This window comes from Balaenoptera acutorostrata, chromosome 9 (assembly GCF_949987535.1).
Source record: "Balaenoptera acutorostrata chromosome 9, mBalAcu1.1, whole genome shotgun sequence".
Taxonomy (NCBI): Eukaryota; Metazoa; Chordata; class Mammalia; order Artiodactyla; family Balaenopteridae; genus Balaenoptera; species Balaenoptera acutorostrata.
Window position 1 is genome coordinate 50479156 of NC_080072.1, and position 23170 is coordinate 50502325.

At 54.5% G+C, this 23170-nt stretch overlaps 1 protein-coding gene across 6 annotated transcripts; it reads left to right on the plus strand.

Annotated features, from left to right (window-relative positions):
- The first annotated feature begins 62 nt into the window (after nucleotides 1–62).
- Nucleotides 63–23170, plus strand: APBB1 (amyloid beta precursor protein binding family B member 1). 6 transcript variants are annotated; one of them, XM_057552748.1, is made up of 14 exons: nucleotides 63–179; nucleotides 7563–8294; nucleotides 13975–14150; nucleotides 14247–14303; nucleotides 14387–14472; nucleotides 14587–14650; nucleotides 15100–15249; nucleotides 15625–15752; nucleotides 16152–16266; nucleotides 16415–16499; nucleotides 16775–16858; nucleotides 22082–22197; nucleotides 22341–22517; nucleotides 22602–23170. In XM_057552748.1, exons 2-14 carry the CDS (start codon nucleotides 7577–7579, stop codon nucleotides 22767–22769), a joined length of 2124 nt encoding a protein of 707 aa, XP_057408731.1. In that variant the 5' UTR covers nucleotides 63–179; nucleotides 7563–7576; the 3' UTR covers nucleotides 22770–23170. The 6 variants fall into 6 exon arrangements, with proteins under 6 accessions (XP_057408731.1, XP_057408730.1, XP_057408733.1 ...); XM_057552747.1 differs by having other exon boundaries at nucleotides 95–229; XM_057552746.1 differs by lacking the exon at nucleotides 63–179 and adding an exon at nucleotides 478–634.

Consider the following 23170-nt stretch of genomic DNA (forward strand, 5'->3'; position numbering starts at 1 on the left):
CCGTGTAAGCGGCCACTAAATAAGAGCTATTATTATCACCAACGCTGTGCCCTCATCGCTCCTCCACCAGGACGTCACGGAGTGTTGCCGCAAGAGCGGAGCAGGCTGCCTCCGCGGAGCCCCTCCCCGCGCGGCCGCGGCCCTGGCACTGCCACAGCCGCTCCCGCTCCAACCCCTCGGTGAGTCGCCCCGCCGGGGTGCGGGGCCAGGGCCCAGTGGGCCGCGCAGGGTGAGTCCAAGGCCTCGTGGTGGAGGGCGGTGCCGGGCCGGGCGGGGGTCGGCGGAGGTTGGGGCAGCGCTCTGGAACCCTGGGACCCGGGCGTAGGGATGGCGGCCGGCGAGGGGCTTTGGGCCTCTGGACTCATCGAGGCCCGAGGGTCCCGTAGGGAGGGGCTCTCCGCTCGGCTGCAACCAGTAACGCCCCCGAGGGGCTCCCGCTCCCCGACCCGCGCCCGGCCCAAGATGGCGCCCCTCCCCCACCCCCTGCCCCGCGCGCGCCTCCGCTGCTCCGGGCGCGGCCCCGCGGCCCGCGCGCTCCTGGGCGGGGGATGTTGTGATGGAGAAGCCGCCGCGGAGCCCGAGCCCTGCAGCCTGAGCCACCTCCGCCACCTGGGCCTGGGGCCTCCCCGCGCAGGTAGGAGCTGCCCCTGCCGGGACCCAGCCCGGGCGGTCGGATCCCGGCCCCCAGTGGCCGGCGGACCCCGCAGCCCGAACTCCGCGGCGGCCCGCGTCCTCCCGCCAGGCCCCATCCCCGCGCGCGGCCCTCCCACCGCGTATTCCGACTACCCTCCTGTTCTCCCCCTTACAAGGTCGGACTCTAGTTCGGTCCTCACACCGTCCCCTCCCCGACCTTTACGTCCTGCCCCTCTGGGATGAATAGGGAGCGAGAAGAGGGGAAGGGAAGCGAGGGGCGGTGGGGGGATGGGGGATGGGGACTAGGGGATGGGGGAGGGGAGGTCAAGGACTGGGAAGAGGACGTGTGGTGAGGTAAGCTCAGAGGCTGCACGGATTCCTGCAGGGTCCCAGGCCTGGAATCTGTCAAGCCGCATTCTGTTGCCCTCGGCGACCGAGGGGTGTGCCCTGGGGCCGGCTGTGTCCCCCCTCGGCCAGGAGGCCTAGCATTGGCAGGAACACCCATTAGGAGCAGTTTTCCCACTGCCAATTCAGAGGATATTTCGAACCTATTGAATCTGCCTGTGCGTTTCTTGCTTTCCCAGTACCTCAGAGTCCCAGCTCTCTCCACTCCTTAAAGCCAGAACCTCGTCTACACTTGATGTCTTATTTCCTCACTTCCCATTCATTCACTTCACTCGGTCTTCTGTCTCTGGCACCCACGGAAACTGCTCAAGCCAAGGTCACTGGAGACATCCATGTGGCCAACTCCAATGGACACTTTCCTATTATCCCCTTTCCATTTTCTAGTATTGGTGGTGTGTGTCAACTCTCCTTGAAACATTTTCCTGCAGCATTGTCTGCTCCCTCTCAATCTCATTTGCTACCTCCTTCCCCTCTCTTTAGATGCTGGTGAGGCTCTTGGTTCTTTCCTGGGCTATCTTCTCTCATTCTGCACTTTCTCCTCGGGTCCTTTATTCACTCTCAAGGCTTCAAATTTCATATATATATATGATTGTATATATATATATATATATATATATATATATATATATATATATGATTCTAGGATTTATACATCTTGCTCAGATCTCTTTCCTGAACTCCAGACGCAATATCCAACTGGCCTCATGACATCCCCTTGGAAATCCAGCAGGAATTCCAGACTTACTGATCCCAAGCTGTATTATCTTTCCTATGTTCCCTCTCTATCCCTTCTTTCAAATCTGTTCCTCCTTCAACTCTCAGAAATGGATACTTTCCAATCAGCTACCCAAGCTGGAATCCTGGGCAACATTCTAGATTAATCTCTCTCTCTCTCACTCTGTACATTTTAAGTCACCAAGTTCTGTTACATCCACTACCTAAGTATTTTACAAATCCATTCATTTCACTCCATCTCACCCACTGCTGCCAAACTTAATCTAGGCCCCACACCCCCTTTTTTCCTTGATTGCTCTGATAACATACCCTCTTGTCTACCTCCTCTTAATACTCTAACATAGTGTTTTCCTTAAAAAACAAAACAAAACTATCTGATCATTTATTCATTCAACAAGTATGCTTTGAGCACCTAATACATACCAGGTACTGTCAGGCACTGAATATATAATTACGAGCAAAATAGACTGTGTCCTTGTCCCCATGGAGCTGACAGTCTAAGGGGAAAATCAGATAAGAATAAAATTACGAATGTAATAAATACCATGAAGGGAAAGGTGAATGGTGCCTTGAGAACACACAAGAGCACCAACTAAACTGGACTAGGAGGTGGGGAGAGAGGGTCAAGGAAGGTGTCTCTGAGAACATGACATTTGACCTAAGAGGCAAAGGAATTAGACTGAGAGGGTAGGGGAAGGAGGGTCCAGGCAGAGGGGGAATCACGTGAAGACACCTTATGGAAAGAGAGAGCATGATGTCTTTGAGGAATCAAAAGAAGGCCAGTGATGCTGGACAGCAGAGCGCCAAAGCTGGAGAGGAAGGCTGAGCCGGACAATGTAGGGCATGTTAAGAATTTTGATCTTAAAGTCTTTGCCCTTGGTGTGGACTGTTGACGGTAGTGGATGCAGAGAGTCGACAAGTCCAAAAGTCTTTCTTGGATAGAAAATCGTCAGTACTTGGGGATGGATTGAATGTGGGGAGTGAGGGAGAAGGTGGTGTCAAGAATGGTATTGCTACTTCTGGTTTACAGAAAAGAACTGCTGGTCATGTCATTCCATGAGCCAAGATCCTGAAAGGACCAGTTAGGGTGTGGGAGAGAGAAACATGAGTGGATATGTTGGTTTGAGAGGCCTTTGCGACATCCAAGTGGAGATGTTGAGTAGAAAGTTGAATGTGTGTGTCTGGAGCTCAGATGAGAGGTCTGAAATGAAGGTGTACTTTTGGAAAGCATCAATTTGTAGGGGGCAACTGAAGCTATGGGCATGAATGAATACCTGTGTCGAATATCGGGTGAGAAAGAGAAAAGGGCATAAGAACAAGCTGTGAGAAACTCCAGTGTGTAACGGCTGGCAGAGGATGAAGAGCCAGCAAAGGAGTGTAAGAAACCACCAGGCAGTAACTAGAGTGTAGGAAGAAAACCATGTAGTGTGAGATGTAGTGTGTGGAAGCCATGGATGAAAGCTGGATGAGAGGCCCATGGTGTCAGATGCTGCTGAGAGGACAACCAGGATGAGGACTCCAAGTGTCTGTTGGATTAAATGACACAGGGGTCATGTTGACCTTGGTAGGAGCTGTTACTGAGGCATGTTGAGAGTGAAAGCAGGACTGGGAAGAGTTGAAGAGTGAGACCCAGGTGCGGATATGGCAACCATGAGTAAAGACAGCTCTTTCAAGAAGTTTGCAGGTGTGGGGGAGAAAAGACAGTAGCAAGTGGCGCTGGAAGAATGTCAGGTCAAGAAAGATTCTGTGTTTAAGTTGGGAGACAGTGGATCCCACTGAGGAGCGGTTGATTAGGTAAAAGAAAAAAATGGATTAACAGTGGCATACAATTCCTGGAAAGGCACGAAAGGAAGGATTTAAATGACAGGTGAAGCAACTGGTTTTAGGAAAAAGGAGAGAAAAGGGTAGGTGCTGAGTCAGTAAGTTTGTAGGTTTGAGAATGTTCTCTGGCTGATGGCTGCCATTTCCTCCATGAACTGAGAGGGCGTTGGGGGTTGGGGGTCATCCTCTGAGAGGGAGGGATGGTGAAGGGAGTGGTCCAAGGAGAATTGTATTCTTGTCTCAGGCAGGTCTTCGCCAATGTCTCAGTCAAAGTAAGCCTAGGGCTCCTATAGTGCCCTGTTCTTTCCCCATCAAAATAGTCAGTCACTTATTCAACAAATAGGGAGGGCTTAGAGTGCTAGATACTGCCATTACACTGCATTGTAACGAGTTGTTCAGTGACTGTTTCCCTGCTAGACTGTGAGCTCCTTCGGGGAAGAGTCATTTCTTTATTATTCATCACTCTCCCCCCGTGCCCAGCACAGTGCCTGGCATATAGTAAGTGGTCAGGTTAGAAGACCATTGACCTTGAGCAGGTCTCACCTGTCTACCCGTGTGGTCTCCTATCAGCCCCTTCAGGCTTAGTGGCCACTCTTTTAGCTCCTCCCCTGAGGGCTCTGCCCAGCTCCCTGCCTTGAGTCAGAATCCATTTGGCTCTTTCCATCCTTTGAGAGGCTCCAGGTATGGGTAGCACCAGTGAGAGGGGAGAGGTTAGGTTGTGCCCCTTCTTGAAGGTATTGGGCAGCTGGTCATCCTTTGACCTTAGAAAGTGAGGTGAAGGAGACCGCACTGCTTTGGGCTAGGCGCTCAGGCTTTAGCACTCTTCACACAGCAGAACTTCCCCCTTCCCTCCCCCGGTGCTTTCTGCCCCCGTGACCAGATGGGCAGGCCTGCCCTGAAGTCACCCTGCTTCTTCACTGTCCCAGCCTCACGGGGCATGTGCCCTTCCCAGACCACACTTCCAAATGCGAAGGAGGTTGGTCCTGGCCTGAGCACTGAGAAACCTGGCTCCGTACACTCCTGCTTCAGAGAAGGGCCCGGCATCCCTACGATGCTCTGAGCGTGACAGAGTCATGGGGTCTTCCATCTCCTGAAACTCATGGAGCTGCCACTCAAAGGAACAGCCTTTGAGCTAGGATATCGGTTTAAGCTAGCTCCCTCCCTCCCTTTTTTCCTAGATCTCAGGCCTCACCTGTCCAGGACCCCAGCCTACTTCCTTCTCAGGGACCCTGCATCATTCTCCAGCACCCTCCCTGACACTCCCGTCCGCAGCCCATGAGGCCACACGAGCCTGTCTCAGTGTCTGTTCCCAATTAGTTCTGAGCTTGCTAGTTCCTGTTCCTCTCACCCCTCCATCCCGACCAGGGGCCCACTCTGTGCAGACGCACAGCACACTCTCTTTGGTAATGGGGTGCGAAGTTGAATGAGACAGGGTCTCAGATGTTCGGACAGAATGCAGTACTGGTATGGTGAGCCAAGGAGGGAATGGGCACGTGAGGATGGGGATAGGGGACTGAACAGAAAAGACTTACTGCTTAGGAGCTTTGACCGCTGAGCCAAGTAGTGAAACATGAGCAGAGGTCCTCATAAGGGGAGACAGCATTCCAAGCCGAGAGATCAGTGTAAACAAAGAGCCAGGGCCGTGTGAGTGTGACATGTTCTAGAATCCACCATACTTCCTGTGGCTGGAGTGTAAGGTGGGAAGGAGACAGGATGGGGAGGGGGCCCGAGAGGTCATAGGGATTGGCTCAAGGAGGCTCTTGGTGATCTGCTAACGAGTACAGACATTATCCTAAAGGCAGTCTTGAGCCATCTAATGTTTTGAGCTGGAGAGTGACACAATCTGGTTTCCATTTCTGGAAGATTACTGTGGTTCTGGGTAGAAACAGAGCCGTCTGTCTTTCTCATTTATGCCGGTGGCCATGAGCTTTCTCATTGCCGAGGTGGAGCCATACCGAGCAGATCAGCAGGTAGTTACATGTGAGGCAGACACGTGGACGGGGACCATCTCACATTTATTTCACAGATGTGTGCATAGCATTGTGCTAGGGTCTGGGGGGCTAGGAGTGATGGAAAGGCGAGCTACGGCTCCTGCCCCAGGACCCGGCACTGCACTCGAGAGACAGCAGAGCCTTGCGGGACAGCCTAAACACGTCCGTGCAGTCTGTGCTCAGGGCTGAGAGCCGCGCTGTGGAGACAGAGAGCACTGGGGCCGTGGGTTCAAGGAGAGAAAGAACTCAGGGCGCACAGGCAGGTGGAGAGCGCTCAGGTAAGAAACTGAGGAGAAAGGACTGTGCAGCGGGAGTCTGAGGGGAAGGTGTGCCTGGGGGGCGGTCCGTAGGGGAGAGTTGCATGTTGAGGGGAGGTCAAGTAGGAAGACAGAGCTCTGAGTGAGGGTATCAGGGAGGGGAGGATAGTGTCTAAGAGGGTCAGGCGGAGAGACAGTCGGATAATGGTTGGTCAGGGAAAATAAACTGTGAGGGGGTGGCCAGGGAGGGTCCAGGGAGTGAGCACATTATAGTGGGGGTCAGGGAAGGAGAGAAGCCTAGCAGCGGAAGGTCAGGGAGATGCGGAGGGTGGAATGGGGCTTTGAGGGTGAGATCAATCATTAGGGTGATGGGCTTGGCTGATAGGAGGAGAAGGTGATCCACAAAGCGCTTCTGAGGATGCAGGAGGGGGTCCGAGGGGATAGGACTGGTGGGCTTTCACTGTGGGACAGGAGAACCCCTTACCTGAAGGGCAGGTGGGGTTTGGTTGGGGCATCATGAGCAATGGTTGAGACATAGTAACATGACCAGAGTATGTTTTCTGAAACTGGCAGAGGAGATGCTAAATGGGGCCTGGGGCAGATGGGAGGGTAGATTCATACATTGATTCAACAAATATTTATTGAGTTCTTGCTCTGTGTCAGCGCTGTGCTAAGCCCTAGGCATACTACATTGAAGAAAAAAAAACAAGAAAGACAAAATCCTCACCACCATGGAACTGAAATTAGAGTCATGAGCAGACAATCATTAAACAAAGTAAATAATAAATTAGCTTGTCAGATGGTGTTGGGTGCTGGGGAGAGTTTGGGGATTGCTGGGAGGGGGCACGGTGGCCTACAGATTTACAAAGGGTATTCAGGGAAGGCCTCACTGAAAAGGTGACATTTGGGCAAAGACCTGAAGGGCTGGAGGGTCCAGATCAAAGGCTCCTGCAGTGACCCAGGCATGGGGCATTATAGGGGCTGGCAGAGGAATTGGTACCCGAGGTGAGATACTTTATAGAAACAGTCACCAAAATGTTGCTTCAACTGGTCAAAGGAACCACAAATTGGAGCTGAAGGCCCTTCCTTTATGTCCTGCCTTCCCAGGACCTTGCCCTTGAGGGCTTGGTCTATGCTCATTCTCTCTTGTCCTCATGGTCCCTAGGATGGGGTGGGCTTGGGGGCTGACTGGACCCAGCGATTTATGATGATAGGAGCAGAGCGTGGGGAGCTCACAGTGGTGGGGCTGTGCATAGCGGTGTGGCAGGAGGAAGGGGGCAGGCAGTGTCCAGTGTCCAGAACACACGAGCCAGTCCCTCACCAGCTGTGCCCCTGGCACAGCAAGCCCCAGTTGGGTGAGCTGGGGGTGGGGATGCACAGAGAGCCATTGTGTGGCGTCTCTGCAGTTGGGAGTGAGGGCAAAGCAGGGGCTGGCTCTGCTATCCCAGCAAGCTCAGGGCTGGGGATTTGGGGATGGGGTGGACTGCGGGCCTGGGCCCGGTCAGTGGGGGTGGGGTTTGAGCCGGTGGTGGTGGTGATGGCGGACAGAAGTCGAGCCCATTTATTTCTCCTGGGAAAATAGCTCAGCGGACACAGCAGTGTGTGCTGGCCTGCTGAGCGTAGGGAGATGAGGAGGTGCAGGGCACAGGCCTGGGACAGAAGCAGGGGTGCTGCTATCCTGACCTGGAGGCTCAACGTGGTCTCCCCTCCCCGCCCGCAGGATCTGCCAAGGCCATGTCTGTTCCATCATCCCTGAGCCAGTCGGCCATTAATGCCAACAGCCACGGAGGCCCCGCGCTGAGCCTGCCCCTGCCCCTGCACGCTGCCCACAACCAGCTGCTCAACGCCAAGCTGCAGGCCACGGCCGTGGGACCCAAGGACCTGCGCAGCGCCATGGGGGAGGGGGGTGGGCCCGAGCCAGGCCCCGCCAACGCCAAGTGGCTAAAGGAGGGCCAGAACCAGCTCCGGCGGGCCGCCACAGCCCACCGTGACCAGAATCGCAACGTGACCTTGACCCTGGCCGAGGAAGCCAGCCAGGAGCCCGAGATGGCACCCTTGGGCCCCAAAGGCCTGATGCACCTGTACTCTGAGCTGGAGCTCTCCGCCCATAACGCGGCCAACAGAGGGCTCCGAGGACCCGGCCTGATCATCAGCACCCGAGAGCAGGGCCCAGATGAGGGAGAGGAGAAGGCGGCAGGGGAGGCCGAGGAGGATGACGAGGAAGAGGAGGAAGAGGAGGAGGAGGACTTGTCTTCTCCCCCAGGGCTGCCGGAGCCCCTGGAGAGTGCGGAGATGCCCCCCGGGCCCCAGGCCCTTGCAGACGGCCCCCGAGAGCATAGCAAGAGTGCCAGCCTCCTGTTTGGCATGCGGAACAGCGCAGCCAGTGACGAGGACTCGAGCTGGGCCACCTTATCCCAGGGCAGCCCCTCCTATGGCTCCCCGGAGGACACAGGTACCTTGTGGAGCTTGATATGGGGAATGTGGGAGGGCAAGAGGGCAGAGGGTGGGTCCTTCCATTACAGAGGGTCAGCCTGGGCGTGAGTCCCAGAGCCTGTGTCCTCAGTCCTCAGCAGGCCATGCCCAGGTTTTCCTGAAGGAAATGGTCCCTGCATTCAGAGAGTGCTTGAACAAGTTGATAGACCCATCCATCCCACACTCCCGATGGATGACGGACTAGGGGTCTGTTTATGAGGCACTTACCAGGTACTGGCTCTGTGCTCAGCATTATCGTATGGAATCCTCACTATAATGTGAGGTAGATACCGTAATTATGCCCATACTACAGGTGACAAAAAAGAGGCCTGGAGAGGTTTAGTCCTTTCCCAGGGTCACAGACAGTCTGAGATCACAGGAGAACTGAGATCTAAACCAAGTGCAAGTGCAGACCCGAGCTCTTGGCCCGTATGCTGTCACCGATGCCTACAGCACGATGAGCCCAGAGATCTAAACCAAGTGCAAGTGCAGACCCGAGCTCTTGGCCCGTATGCTGTCACGGATGCCTACAGCACGATGAGCCCAGGTGCACTCCGGGCTGTTTCTAAGAGGCAGCTCCTCCCCACAGAGGTCTATTTGGAAAGACTGGGGTATTGTGTGCAGAGCACCGCACTGGATGTCGCAAGAGTACTGTTTAGTCAGGAATAAGATATTGACTAAAAGTTAGGAAACAAAGGAAGAATAAACATATGCTCTGTTGGGGTGGGGGGGATAGATATTAGGACTCCAAGGATTGACCATTAAATGTGTCCCATTTAAATAAGTTGAGTCTCTGCATTTGCTAGTGTCACATAGAGATGCAGACAGAGCTGAGGAGCAAAGGGCAGAGATAATGGGCTGCGGCCACAAGCCTGGGCTGGATATTAGTGTAAGGAAAGACTCCTCCCACACCTGGCAGCAGGCACCTTACCCAGACCCTAAACTGGGGGACCTTTGCAGGGAGCATGCAGTTCAGATGAGCCCAGGGCAGCATGTCATCCCCTTTCAAAGAACTTACTATGGACATTTTCAGACATATACAAAAATAATAGAACAATGAGCCTGATTTACCCATGACCCAGTTTCAACAATTATCAACACGTGGCTGACCTTGCTGCATCTATACCCCCACCTACTCCTGGGCCCCAGCCTAGGTTATTTTGAAGCAAATATCCGTAAATGTTTACTCATGTTTTTTTTTTGGCTGCACCATGAGGCACGCGAGATCTTAGTTCCCCAACCAGGGATCGAACCCACGCCCCCTGCAGTGGAAGCTCGGAGTCTTAACTGCTGGACCACCAGGGAAGTCCTCACTCATTCATGCCTTTCTGAAAGATAAAACTCTTTTGAAAAAAAATCCACAATATCAATATCATGCCTACGGAAATTTAGCAATAATTCCTTAATATCATCGAATATCCAGTCAATGTTTACCTTTCCCAGTTGTCTGATAAATGTCCTCCCCACTCTTTTTAAAAAGTTTTGATTCATTGCATCAATATCCAAATAGGAACAGACCTTTTGAGAGTCGATATGTCAAGGTTTCTTTTGATCTATGCATTATTCCTCCATCTCTCTATCTTTGCTCGCAGTTTTGTTGTTGTTGTTGTTTTAATTGAAGCCACTGTGTTGTTTGCCCTGGGCTTTCCGTGGTCTGGATTTGCAGACCCTCCCTGTGTGGTGTTGAACATGTTCCTCTTCCCCTGGATTTCCTGTAAATTGGCAGTGAATTCTAGAGCCTTGATCAGATTCAGATTCGAGGTTGTTTTGTGTTTTGTTTTTGTAAGAACACTTCACAGGTGGTATTGAGTAATTCTACCAAAGACAAAGTCTGATTGCCTGTCTTTAGGGGGATGTTAGCAGCTGTCAGTGGTCATCGCCTGGATCCCTTTTGCAGGGAACAGCTACTACTCCACTCCAGCTGGTTATTTATAGGGTTAGGTGGGGGGAAATGTAGTCTCAATGGAGCCAGTTCATGTAACTTTTCAAGGGAAACTGAAAACTAGATATCGATGTGAAACATCCCAATTTCTAAACGTTAGCGACCAAGTCTGTTTTTTAAAAAAGCACCATGCAGGCCAAACAAAATCTATCAGGTTTACATCAGACTGCAGTTTGCTTATTTGCAACCTCTGCCTTAGGGGGTGTGAATCTGGGGCCAAATAATGGAGAGCCTGGCTGCTCTGGGGCCCCTGAATGGTCACTGTAGTGGCCGCTCCTATGAGCTTTCTGGGAGCGGGAGGGCAGAACTGCTGAAGAGCTGGGAAGGGTATGCTGGGTGCGGGCAGTGACCTCAGCAAGGGAGCTGGTGTGGCGAGAGGATGGGCAAGGATCAAGCTCTGCTGGAGGCTGTGTTAATTGAGGGTAGCAGAAGGGGCTGCGTCACTGCCTCTTTTGTAACTGTGTTGCTATGACCAGGAAGGCCACAGAGGAGGTCTGGGCTCCTGTAGGAATGTGGTAGAATTGAGCAAACATTATTTTCTCCTTCCCACCCTAGGATCTCCACAAAGTTGTTGATTGCATGCATAAGTATATGAATGAATGAATGACGACCAAATGATGAATGAATGAACTTTCCTACCTGTGTTGGGTTCATACTGGGAACCCACTGTGTTGGGTTCATACTCAGTGCCAGGCCTTGTCCTAAATGCTAAGAATACATACTGCGGGGGACAGATGTTTCTGCCCTCAGGGCGCTCACAGTCTAGGGTGGAGACAGAAGTAAGCAGGTAGTTTGGGCCCTGGGGTGGGGGAGGTGCAGGAGGGATATCACACACCCGCCTGTGTGCAGGGTCGGGGAGAGGGGGTGGGTCAGTTTTGAGAAGCGACCTTTACACTGATGCTGGAAGGAGGAGTGGCTGGTACCAGGTGAAGATTGAGGGGAGGGACACTGGGCTCAGGGAGGATAAGGGGCGTGTCCCAGGCAGGGAGAGAGAGACCAGAGGCATGGAGGGTGGTCAGAGGTAAGGCTGAGAGGCAGGCGATTAGGGGCTCATAACAGCAAACAAACCTTGTAGAGGAATTTGGGTTCTATCCTGAGGTCAAGGAGAAAACAATTAGAGTATTCAACTGGAGAGAAGGTTAGCATTTTGGAACAATCATTTGGGATGTAGCATGAAGCTCAGATTGGAGGAGACTAAACAGGAGGAGGGAGACCGTTCATGAGGCTGCTGCATTGACCCAGGTAGAAGATACTAGTAGTCTGGACCACGGGTGTGCGTGGGGGTGGGGAAAGGAGAGCATTCCTGACTCCTGAGCAAATGACTACGTCTGGCTTAGCCTGGGAGGCAGGCGTGGGTAAATGAATGATACATGAACCTCTGAGTGCGTGGAGGAGCGCCTGAATGAATTGGTGCAGGAGTGAAAGTGTACGTTCCTGAATAAATGCGTGCTTGTGGAAGCAAAGGCCGGGGTGGGGCTGTGCTTGGAGGGAGACGCGCCAAGCTCCAGAAGGGCCTCCCAGATGGTCAAGGGGGGAGAGCGGCCCCTCCAGGACAGATCGGAAGGATGAAGCTCTTTGAAGCAGGAAGGTGCAGGCTGACAGGGACGGCAGATGGATTGGTGTGTGTGACTCAGTCAGAAGATGGTGAACTGGTCCGCAGATTCAAGGGGTCTGTGACCCTTCAGGAAGAAAGGTGTGGCTCTAGGGGGCACGACTGCCCTGGGTGTGGGGTTCCTGGAAGGTTTGGCGGGAGAGCCCTGAAGACGATGGAGGGTCTCTGGGGAAAAGCGGGCATTCTAATTCCCTAGGGCCTGAGGGGAGGGGAGGGTAAGGGGGAAAGAGGCAGTAATGGGTACCTAGAGGCTGGATGGGCAAGAAGAGCCCGTCCTCTGTGGGCCCACCTCATCTGGAAGCTGAGGGCAGCGAGGCACCTCGCCCCAATGACTCTCACATCAGGTATGCATCCACCTTGGTGTAACCACGCCCACGCCCAGCCCTCCGTGCCTGTTTGCCCAGCAGCCTGGGTCTGGGGACTGCCTGTCCCTCAGTGCTGCCTCTTGGACCAGTCAGGATTTCTGGTTTCCCTGGTAACGGGAAGCACGTCAGCAGTCTGGGCGCTCCCAGCCGGTCCTGGTGCTGCGGTTGCCGAGGAGATGCTGCAGCCTAGCTGGGCCCTGGCAGGTGAGGGGGGTTGGTGCTGGGAAGCCCCAAGCCCGGCCTCACGCTTGCTGGGGCCCAGCTCCTGAAGCCCACTCTCCGCTCGAACTGCTGGGCAGGTTCTGGGCAGGGGAGGGATCCCTGGGAACCTTGAAGCCACACCCTGTTTGTACTGAGAGCTCTAGGCTTTGCAGGGCCCCAGGTAGCTGGGGTATTCCCGAAGGGCTGAGCCTCCTGGTGTCCCTAAGACTGGGCTTGACTGTGGCACTGAGGTGACCGCTTTGGGGTGGGATGGAGATTCAGGATTGGGGGAGGGGACGCAGGACTAGAAAGAAGAGATGTGAGCAGGGAAGGCTGGGGTCTCATGAGCCCTACCCCACATCCCCACCCCAATGGGGTCCCCTTCCCTGGTGGTCCTGGCCCCTCCCTAGTGAGCTCCAGGCGGGGGAGGATCTTGCCTGGCAGGCGCTCTGCCCTGGTGAGAAGGGGGCGGGATGAGCTTTTCTCTGCAGCCCAGCACCAGGCTGTGAGCCCAGCTGGCTGGGCTGGAGGGGCTGTGAGGAGGGAGGGTGGAGGCAGGAGGGGCTGGGAACAAGCGCCATGTTCTCCCAGGACTTCTTCCTGGCCATCGTCCTGCAGGACAGCAGCCCAGGTGAGGGGCAGCACGGGCCCGGGCATGATGTGGGGCGGGGCTGGCAGGGAGCACAGAAGTGGTGGAGGCCTCAGCTGGGCTGCAGGGCTGGAGTGGCGTGGCTCTGGCGGGGGAGGAGGGGCCGTGTCACAGGTGCGTGGTGTGTGTGCATGTGCATGAAATGTTTGCCTGCATTCGTGTGTGGCAAGGGTTAGGTTGTGGGTGTCTGCGGTATCTGCACACATGTGGCAGAGGTTGACATATGTTGTGTGTCTGAATGTGCATTCACTGTCTGTGTGGTACCCACACATGTTTTGGGGGTCGTTGTGGGTGTGGTCTCTGCACACACGTGTGGCAGGGGCTGGACTCTATCGCTGTATGTGCGCACTCCTCCGTGTATGGTGGCCGCATTAGTGGATGGCTGGAGTTGGTGTGTGTGTGTCCGCCCCGGCACTTGCGCGTGCACCTGTATGCAGTACCTGCTGTCTGTGCAGGTGTCTCCTGTGTGTGCACACCCTTGGGGTTGTGGTGGCTGCACAGGTGTGTAGTAGGGCTTGTATATGTTTTATGTCTGTGCGCACCTGTGTGTGCAGGAGCTGCTAAGTGTGTGCACCTGGGATCCGGATATGTATGACAGGAGGTCATTTGGGGTCACTCAACCTCCCTCCCTTCTCTCTGCCTCCCTCCTTCCCTCTGTGTGGCCATATTAGCCAGGCGCAGAGCCCAGGAGGAGACCTGAGTCACGTCTCATGCTGGGGGCCCCCCATGCTGTGAGTCCAGACTTCAGGCTCTAGGAGGAAGCAGGAACCTTGTGCTGGAGCCCTTCCCCCGCCCTTCCTCCACCGTGGGGTCTTGGGAGGGGACTGGCCACAGCACCCACGATTTGTTTGTTGGGTGGGCAGACCCTCACCAAGACCCCCCACCTGGCAGATTCCTTTTGGAACCCGAACGCCTTCGAGACGGATTCCGACCTGCCAGCTGGATGGATGAGGGTCCAGGACACCTCAGGGACCTACTACTGGCACATCCCAACAGGGACCACTCAGTGGGAGCCCCCGGGCCAGGCCTCCCCGTCACAGGGGAGCAGCCCCCGAGAGGAGTCCCAGGTGAGGCTCGCGGGCCTGATGGTTTTGACCGGGGGGGGGAGGGTGGCGCTGCTGTTGCTAGATGAGCCACCCACCCCTGGCTCCCACCCCTCCTAGCTCACCTGGACCGGCTTCGCGCATGGAGAAGGCTTCGAGGATGGAGAATTTTGGAAGGTGAGTGAGGGGACCTCCTTCACAGTGGAGGAGCTGGAGAAGGGGCATCATTTCGGTCCTGACTCCTCTCTCCCCTTCCCAAGGATGAGCCCAGCGAGGAGGCCCCGATGGATTTGGGACTGAAGGACCCTGAGGAGGGGACGTTGCCTTTCCCAGCTCAGAGCCTCAGGTAAGTGGGAAGGCATGACACAGTGGGCTGACAGTGGGCTGGGTCTGTCTGGAAGGGACCTTGGGACAGCTCCCCATTTGGGGGCCTGTACCAAGTGTTACCATCTGCCTCCAGCCCAGAGCCATTGCCCCAAGAGGAGGAGAAGCTGCCCCCACGGAATGCCAACCCAGGCATCAAGGTTTGTTCAGGACCAATGGCCGTTCCCACGTTGGGCACCCCCCCCCCCCCCCCCGTGTACAGGAATGCCCCTTGTGTCATGTTCTGCGGGCCTCTCTGGTCTCAGTACAGCTTCCCAGGTCCTGAGCTCTCGAAGTCTCAGCACAGACCCCTGTGTCTGAGCGGAAGGCACTTCAGTTTTTAACTCAACCAGTCCCGTGGCCTGGCAGGGGGCCGTTCCAGGCTTGGCTCAGATGCTTCCTTGACTGGCAGGGGTCTCCTCTGAGACCAGCACCCCTCCTGCAACTATATCCTGTTTGTAGAGCCTCTTAGTCTTATACCCTCCCACCCGCCATGTTCTGAGTCAGGAACTCCTCTGGTCTCAGCAAACCTCCTTGCGTCCTGGGCTGGGGGCCCTTCCGATTTTAGCTCAGAGCCTCTATCTCCCACCCCCTGTTTTGTGTCTGGCAGTGTTTCGCCGTGCGCTCCCTTGGCTGGGTGGAGATGACGGAGGAGGAGCTGGCCCCTGGCCGCAGCAGCGTGGCAGTCAACAATTGCATCCGTCAGCTCTCCTACCACAAAAACAATCTGCACGACCCCATGTCTGGGGGCTGGGGGGAGGTGAGGGCCTGAGCTGGCAGGGTGGCCGGGCAACGGAGAAGTGAAGGGAACTGTGAGAGCTGGGAGAGCCCAGCTGCCGCCACAAGGGCTGGGGAGGGAGGTGAACACCCACCAGGTGACAGCCCGTGAGATGGACTTGTGACTCCACGTTGGGACCTTGGGAGATGGTTGTCCAACGGCGATGGGGATGATAAAAGGAGTCTCCTTAGAGATGACGGGTGTGACCTTTACTAGAGCGAGGCTGCAGGGTGGCTGGTCCGACACCAAAGCAAGGGCCCTCGGGCTGTGGCTCGCCCTCCCTCAAGCTGGAAGTGGCAAAGATCAGCCACCTTCCCAGCTGGGGCACCGCTGAGCGTCTGCTTCCTGGGCCTGCAGGGAAAGGATCTGCTGCTACAGCTGGAGGATGAGACGCTAAAGCTGGTGGAGCCGCACAGTCAGGCCCTGCTGCACGCCCAGCCCATCGTCAGCATTCGCGTGTGGGGCGTCGGGCGGGACAGCGGAAGGTGGGAGCAGGGCCAGGGATCCTGGGGGGGGGCAGTCAGAGTGGGGCCCTCCTCCCTAACTCTGCTCTTTGCCTCTCTTGTGCTGCCGGACCCAGAGAGAGGTACTATGCCTAATTTGCCTTGACCGTTCCTCTTCCCACACCTGGACCAGATGCCATGAAGCACCCAAGTTCCCCTATTCTGCCCTGCCCCTTCCTGCCCGCTGTGCTCGCCCATTCTCCTCGACCTCGGCATGCTTGCCTGTCTACCCTCCGGCCAGAAGGCAGCGCCCGCAGGACCCCATCCCGAGGGCAGAGGCCTGGAGGAGCTGCGATGGATGGGGAGGGCGTGGGTGGGGTGGGAACGAGGCTCAGCACTGGAAGGCACTGGGAGCCGCTGAGGTGCCCCTCCCCCCAACAGGGACTTTGCCTACGTGGCTCGCGATAAGCTGACCCAGATGCTCAAGTGCCACGTGTTTCGCTGTGAGGCACCTGCCAAGAACATCGCCACCAGCCTGCATGAGATCTGCTCTAAGGCACGGCCCCCTTCGCACCCTGGACTAGCTGCCACCTTTGCTCTACAAGGATGTGGGTGGGGTCACTGAGTCGGGGTGGGGGGCTCCGGGGCTGTGAAGCCTAACACACCCTCCCTCGCTCTTCCCCTCCCCCTTTCCCCTTCCGCAGATCATGGCCGAACGGCGCAATGCCCGCTGCTTGGTAAATGGACTCTCTCTGGACCACTCTAAACTTGTGGATGTCCCTTTCCAAGGTCAGTGTCACAACCCTGCCAGGTCTGTCTCAGCTTTGTTGGCAAAGGTGGGGTGACCCAAGAAGAGGCACGAGCTACTGGACAGAGTGATAGAAAAATGGAGACTCAATTCTTTGGGTCAAATAAGTGGAGGGACTTTGGTTAAAGGGAGGCAGGGGGAGGGGGTGGAGGTAGGGCCTTGGCTGGGTGAATGTCCAGCTTATACCCTGGTCGTGGGGACTGGGAGTGAGCAAGATCTGCCACTATGATTGATCCTCTTCTTTTTTCCCCCGCAGTGGAATTCCCAGCGCCTAAGAATGAGTTGGTACAAAAGTTCCAAGTCTATTACCTGGGGAATGTGCCTGTTGCTAAACCTGTTGGTATGTGTGTCCTTTTTCTCGCAGGGACCACCTCCTTGATCCCAAAACTCTGCTCCCACCCTCTGCCTCCCAGTGCCCCTTCTACCAGACCTTCCTCATGCTGATGTCTCCCTGCCCTTCAAAGTGCATCCCACCTCCTGGACTTCTGTCCCAGCTGCACTCCGTACCCTGCCTTCACTCACTGTGAACCAGTGAACCAGGCATATAGGGAGATCCACTCCTGAATCCCACAGAAAAGCTTTGGTTAGGTTGGGAGGCAGGTCTTCGATGACTGGAAACGCTGGAGCAGCTGGGAGCTGGGTTTGGTATGGGCTGTGAGCATCTAGAGAGGAAGCAGTGAGCATATTTGTCAATGTGCTTTATTGTTTGTAAAGTACTCCCTTATATGTCATTTAATTCTTGAGGATCCTGTGAGGTTGGGATTATGATGATACCCATTTTATAGATAAAGAAACCGAGGGTAGAGACTATTAGGTCCACTCTTATATTTCTGGTGCTTTTACAGTACCTGTTATTCACTTGTTCATTCACTTAGCAAATACCTATGAAGCCTACCATGTACCAGGTCCTGGGAGAACAATGGCCACAGCCCTGCTTTCATGGAGGTTACAGGAGATTACAGTAGAAAAAAAGAGGAATAAATCAAATAATCACACAGATAAATGTAAAATTACAAGTTGAGTCATTCGCTGAAAGAAAGTAGCAAGACGCTATGAAACTGTGTAACAGAGGAGCCTCATTTAGTGTAGGGAGTCCGAAAGGACTTGAGAAAGTGACATTTGAACTGAGGTTTAAAAAATGAGTAGGATCTAATGTGGCCAAGTGGAATGGAGACAGGAATAAAGTGGGAAAGATCACTCCAGGCAGAGTGCACAGTGTGAGGACCCCTCATGGGAGGCACCTTGGTACTTCAAAGGCATTGAGAGAAGGCCAGCGGTGCCAGATGAGGCTGGGAGCTCGGCGGCAGTCAGACCCTGTGGGACCTCATAGGCCACGTTAGTGATCTGTTCTTCAACCTAAGAGCGGCAGGGAGTTATAAGAGGATTTTTCTGGAGCGCACTAGGCGTAATCATTTGAGTTTTGTAACGCTCACCTTGGCTATACCAGTGGAGAAGGCTGCTCAGCAGGTGGAGGGGGACGTGGGGAACCCAGGAGGATCTTGCAGTAGTTGTGGCCAGTAATGAGAACATCTTGGACTGTGCTGGGGCTGAAGAGGAGTGTGTGGATTCAAGAGATGATTAGACAAGTAAAGTCAGCAGGCCTTGGTGATTGGTTGGATGCGGGGTGAGGGACAGAGGCACTAACGCTGACCCCTGGCTTCCTGGCGTTTGGAGCTAACCGGATAGTGGTGCCCTTCTCTAAAGGTAGTAAGCATTGGAAGAGGCCAATTTTGGTTTGGAGATTTGAGTTCAATTTTCAGGCATGCTGAGTTTGATATGCCTTCAGGAAGGTGAGCGGCAAACTCAAATTGGCATCTGGATTCACGGAGGAGGGGTCTGGGCTGGAGATACAAATGTGGGCATCACTGGGTTAGAGAGGTAATCAAAGCCACGAGTGTGAAGAAGATCGAGCCTGGAAAGTGGGTGGCCACTGCGAGAAGGCAGACGAGCCTAGGCCTGGCGGTGAGCCCCTCCAACATTTAATGGACAGTGGAGGAGCGAGGTCAGAGGGAAAAAAAAGAGACGGCTTTAAGAAATGGTTGGGTGTCATGTCAAAAGACGCTTAGGAAGAACTCGACAGTGTTGGGTAAATGGATAAACAAACACACAAATGAAAGAATGCCTCAGATGACATAGCCCAGGAGATGGCAGACCAAGGACATTACTAACCCTGGTCATCTTCAGTTCTCTGCTCTTCCCCTCAAACCATGCTGACTAATGACCAGCACCTTACATTCAGTGAGGGAACCTTCTTAGAGAGGGTGGGGATTTAGCTGGGGTTTGAAGGAAGGCCTGCGTTTGCAGAGAGGAGTGGATTGGATTCCGTGGCACTGCCGCAGATGTGAAGCTGCAGGCGAGAAAATCTTGCTGGGGGAGCAGGAAGGAGGCGTGGCTGAGCCCTTCCCCTTTGCGCTAGTTTCCTCCTCCCACTCACCCTCAACTTCACGCCTCTTCCAGTTACTACCCTACTCCCCTATCCACCTGCCACTCACATAAGTTCTCACCACATTAAAGCAACTGTCTGTAGCCCTTGATGGCCCCTCTGCTGTCCATCAGCTCAGTGGGTCTGCTCTGTTGAAGCCACGGCTTTCACACTGTAGTCCCTAAACTCACTTCATGCTTTATTTTTGTTTTTTTTATAAATTTATTTATTTTTTTAAATTTATTTTTGGCTGCATTGGGTCTTCGTTGCTGCGCGCGGGCTTTCTCTAGCTGCGGAGAGCGGGGTCTACTCTTCGTTGCGGAGCACGGGCTCTAGGCGTGCGGGCTTCAGTAGTTGTGGTGCGTGGGCTCAGTAGTTGTGGCTCGCGGGCTCTAGAGTGCAGGCTCAGTAGTTGTGGTGCACGGGCTTAGTTGCTCCGCGGCATGTGGGATCTTCCCGGACCAGGGATCGAACTGTGTCCCCTGCATTGGCGGGCAGATTCTTAACCACTGCACCACCAGGGAAGTCCCACTTCATGCTTTATTTATGCTCCCTTTTTAACCTCCATGAGTTTAACATTGGTCCCTCCTGAAGCTGCAATATTCACTCATTAATCACTCATTCATTAACAAATGACTATTGGTGCCTGATTTGTGCCAGGCACTACTCTAGGTTCTTGGTATATGTTAATGAGCAAAACTGACCAAGATTCCTACCTTCAAGTAGCTGCCATTCTATTCAGGATAGATAAAATAAGTAAATTATATAGTATGTTAGAAGGCTACAACTGAGATGGAAAAGAAATAAGGATAAAGGGGATTGGGAGCTTGGGGCTGGGGTCAGGGTGTAGGTTTCAGTCCTGAGCTGTTACCAAATAGACTTTTTCCAGGCCACCTAGTTCCACTGCTTTCCGCACCTGCATGCTGCTTCTCCCCATCCTGGGGCCAGGTGCCACCTCCACAGCTCCATCTGCTTATTAAGCAGTTTGACTTTGATGTCTGGTCTACACTCATGATCTTTGAGCTTTTCCATTGACTGGCATCAGTGTCATTCACATCTGAGCCCTCTGCAGGCTGCCCTGGCCCACCCACTCCTGCCTGTGTTGTCACCCTTCGGTGGCTCCTGGGTTGCTTGGTTATACCAGTTTGGGTGCATTTGCCCACGTTGCCTTGAGGGTGACTTGCTCAAGCATCTGGGATTCCTTCAGTAGATAAGCCCTGTGCTAGGACTGGGGACACAGACATGAATTAAACTTGGCTTCTGTCCTTGAGATGGCCACAGCCCAGTGTGGAGAAAGGTTTCCCAGCAGTTACAAGGTGTGCTGAAAGTTGTCTCAGCAACACCCTCTCTGCCCTGCAGCAGGGAAGGCCTCCCAGGTGGGCCCTGGGTGAACTCTGAAGCGTGAGAATTGGGAGTTTCGCAGACAGTCAAGAGGGGAAGGGCCCCCTAGACAGAGGCTTCTCCCTCAGTTACAGTCTGTCTCTCAAGGGCATCCTCTTCTCTTACTTTGTATTCCCCATCTGCCTAGCTGGGCATTCGCCAAGATTAGATGTTAATAATGCTACATAAATCGTTTGAAGCTCAGGGAGCAGTAAAATATGAAGCTTGACAGATCGGATGAGGCCAGTTTTTGGAGGACCTCATGCTTAGGAGAGGAGTTTGGCTTTGATCCAGCCAGAGGTAAGACTAGCAAGGCCAAGATGAGGGAGAACTTTCGAGGAAGATCTGTTTTCTGCCCTCATAGGGTCCATGTGTTCTGCTCCTAGTGGGAGCCCAGAGGCACTGAAAGGGGCAAGAGGGCCCAAGAGCAGACCACAGAGGTGTGTGCTTTTGCATTGGCATCGGTCACTCTAACTTCTTTTTTTTTTTTTTTTTAAAACGTTTCTTTTTTAATTAATTAATTTATTTTATATTTATTTTTGGCTGTGTTGGGTCTTCGTTTCTGTGCGAGGGCTTTCTCCAGTTGCGGAGAGCGGGGGCCACTCTTCATTGTGGTGTGCAGGACTCTCACTGTCGTGGCCTCTCCCGTTGCGGAGCACGGGCTCCAGACGCGCAGGCTCAGTAGTTGTGGCTCACGGGCTTAGTTGCTCCGCGGCATGTGGGATCTTCCCAGACCAGGGCTCGAACCCATGTCCCCTGCATTGGCAGGTGGATTCTTAACCACTGCGCCACCAGGGAAGCCCACTCTAACTTCTTCACTGCGATGGTACCCAGATGACACAGCCAGCTCACGAGCAGTGCAGGGAACAGAACCCGTGCCCCACCATGCCAGTGTGCTCCTGCCTTGGTTCTCTGCTGAGTACAAGCAAAAATGGGATGCATGGGTGGAGATGTTTAACAGCAGTTTGAAGTAGAGGAGATATTGTTACAAGGGAAAGTTGATTGATCTAAAAGCCAGGAACCTTGGGTTCCTCGGCTTTTGAGCAAGTCACAGAAATTACTGAGTACAACTAAGATTTTGACAGCACTCTGGTTCTGAAACTAGGACTATAGGCAAGGGGCAGGGGAAAGGCCTGGTTAAGAACCCAGGCTCTGGAATCAGACTGCTTGCCTTCAGATCCCCATTTCTTAGTGTGACCTGAGGTTTATTACCTGGTTTCTCTCAGCTTCAGTTTCCTTATCTATAAAATGGAGATAAAGGGATCTATTGTGAGATTGTAAATGACGTAGTGCACTGTAATGACTTAGCACGGTATGACACAAGAGTAAACATTCCTCAAATGGAAATCTTTAAAACAAAAATGAAGGTTGGGTCTTGTGGATTGGATAGGGCTGGCCTACAGGGGCTGATATGGAAGTGCTTGTGGTGTGAAGCACTGGAATGTCTGAATGTGGAGAGCAAGGTATGGAGAGGACAGAGCTTTGGGGGGTCAGTCTGCTTAGGAGGCTGGAGAAAGAGAGTCAGTGAAGCAAACCAAGCTTAGGATTCAAGGTGGAAGAGGCGAGAAAAGTGCCAGTCACTGAAGCCAAGGAGGAGAGGACCAAGGAAGGGATACAGCATCACCCAGGGCTGTAGGCTAGTGAAGTGGGGATGGAGCAAAGGCCCTGGGCTTGACTGGGCAGAGCTGGAAAGTCTAGTGTAGAGCGGGGGTATCCTCTCTCCACCACCGGCAGTGCCATGTTCATGTCCTTATCTTTCAGGGGTAGATGTGATAAATGGGGCCCTGGAATCGGTCCTGTCCTCCAGTAGCCGTGAGCAGTGGACCCCAAGTCACGTCAGTGTGGCCCCTGCCACCCTCACCATCTTGCACCAGCAGGTAAAGACCTGGGTGGAGAAGGTATGGAGGGGCCTTGCCACGGAGGGGAGACCGGGAATGAGGGGAAGGGCCGTCAGTAGGATGGACGCACCCAGTGTAAGAGGGGCGGGCTATTCCTTTCCAACTGGCTCCCCTCCCCGCAGACGGAGGCAGTGCTGGGGGAGTGCCGCGTGCGCTTCCTGTCTTTCCTGGCCGTGGGCAGAGATGTCCACACGTTTGCATTCATCATGGCTGCCGGCCCAGCCTCCTTCTGCTGCCACATGTTCTGGTGCGAGCCCAATGCTGCCAGCCTCTCAGAGGCCGTGCAGGCTGCGTGCATGGTAAGCGGGTAGGGTGGTGGAGCGGTGGCACCCAGCCCACACGGGGCAGGCTGGAGCGTGACCGCCCCTCCCGCCTCTCTGCAGCTCCGCTACCAGAAGTGTCTGGATGCCCGCTCCCAGGCCTCCACCTCCTGCCTCCCGGCACCCCCAGCTGAGTCTGTCGCCCGGCGCGTAGGGTGGACCGTCCGCAGGGGCGTTCAGTCGCTGTGGGGCTCCCTTAAGCCCAAACGGCTGGGGGCCCACACCCCCTGAAGCCCTCAGTGCTCCCTCCACCTGCTTGCGTTGGGCCCCAGGGAACTCAAGGGCATGGGGCAGGAAGGGGCCCTACAGGTTATTCTTAGACTTCAGGCCCCCCCCAGAGCTGCCCCTCCCCAGTAGCTGGGGTTCCCTGCCTAGGGGCTGGGGAGGGAGATCTAATCCTGCAAGGAAGTGACAATACAGGGTTGATGAGAAGAGGAGCAGGAAGCAAGGCCAGCCCCAGGCTCTCCATCGCCACGTTTCAGGTGGAGCAGGAGGAACTGGTCTAGGCCAGGCCCCATCTTCGTAGGGTCCTGCCGGGGCAGGAGGGGACTGGTCCCGGCATGGGTCCCCTTCCCTTTGCTCCATGGGCACCTCTGCTGTACTGATATCACTAATAAAGTCTGCCCTGCTGA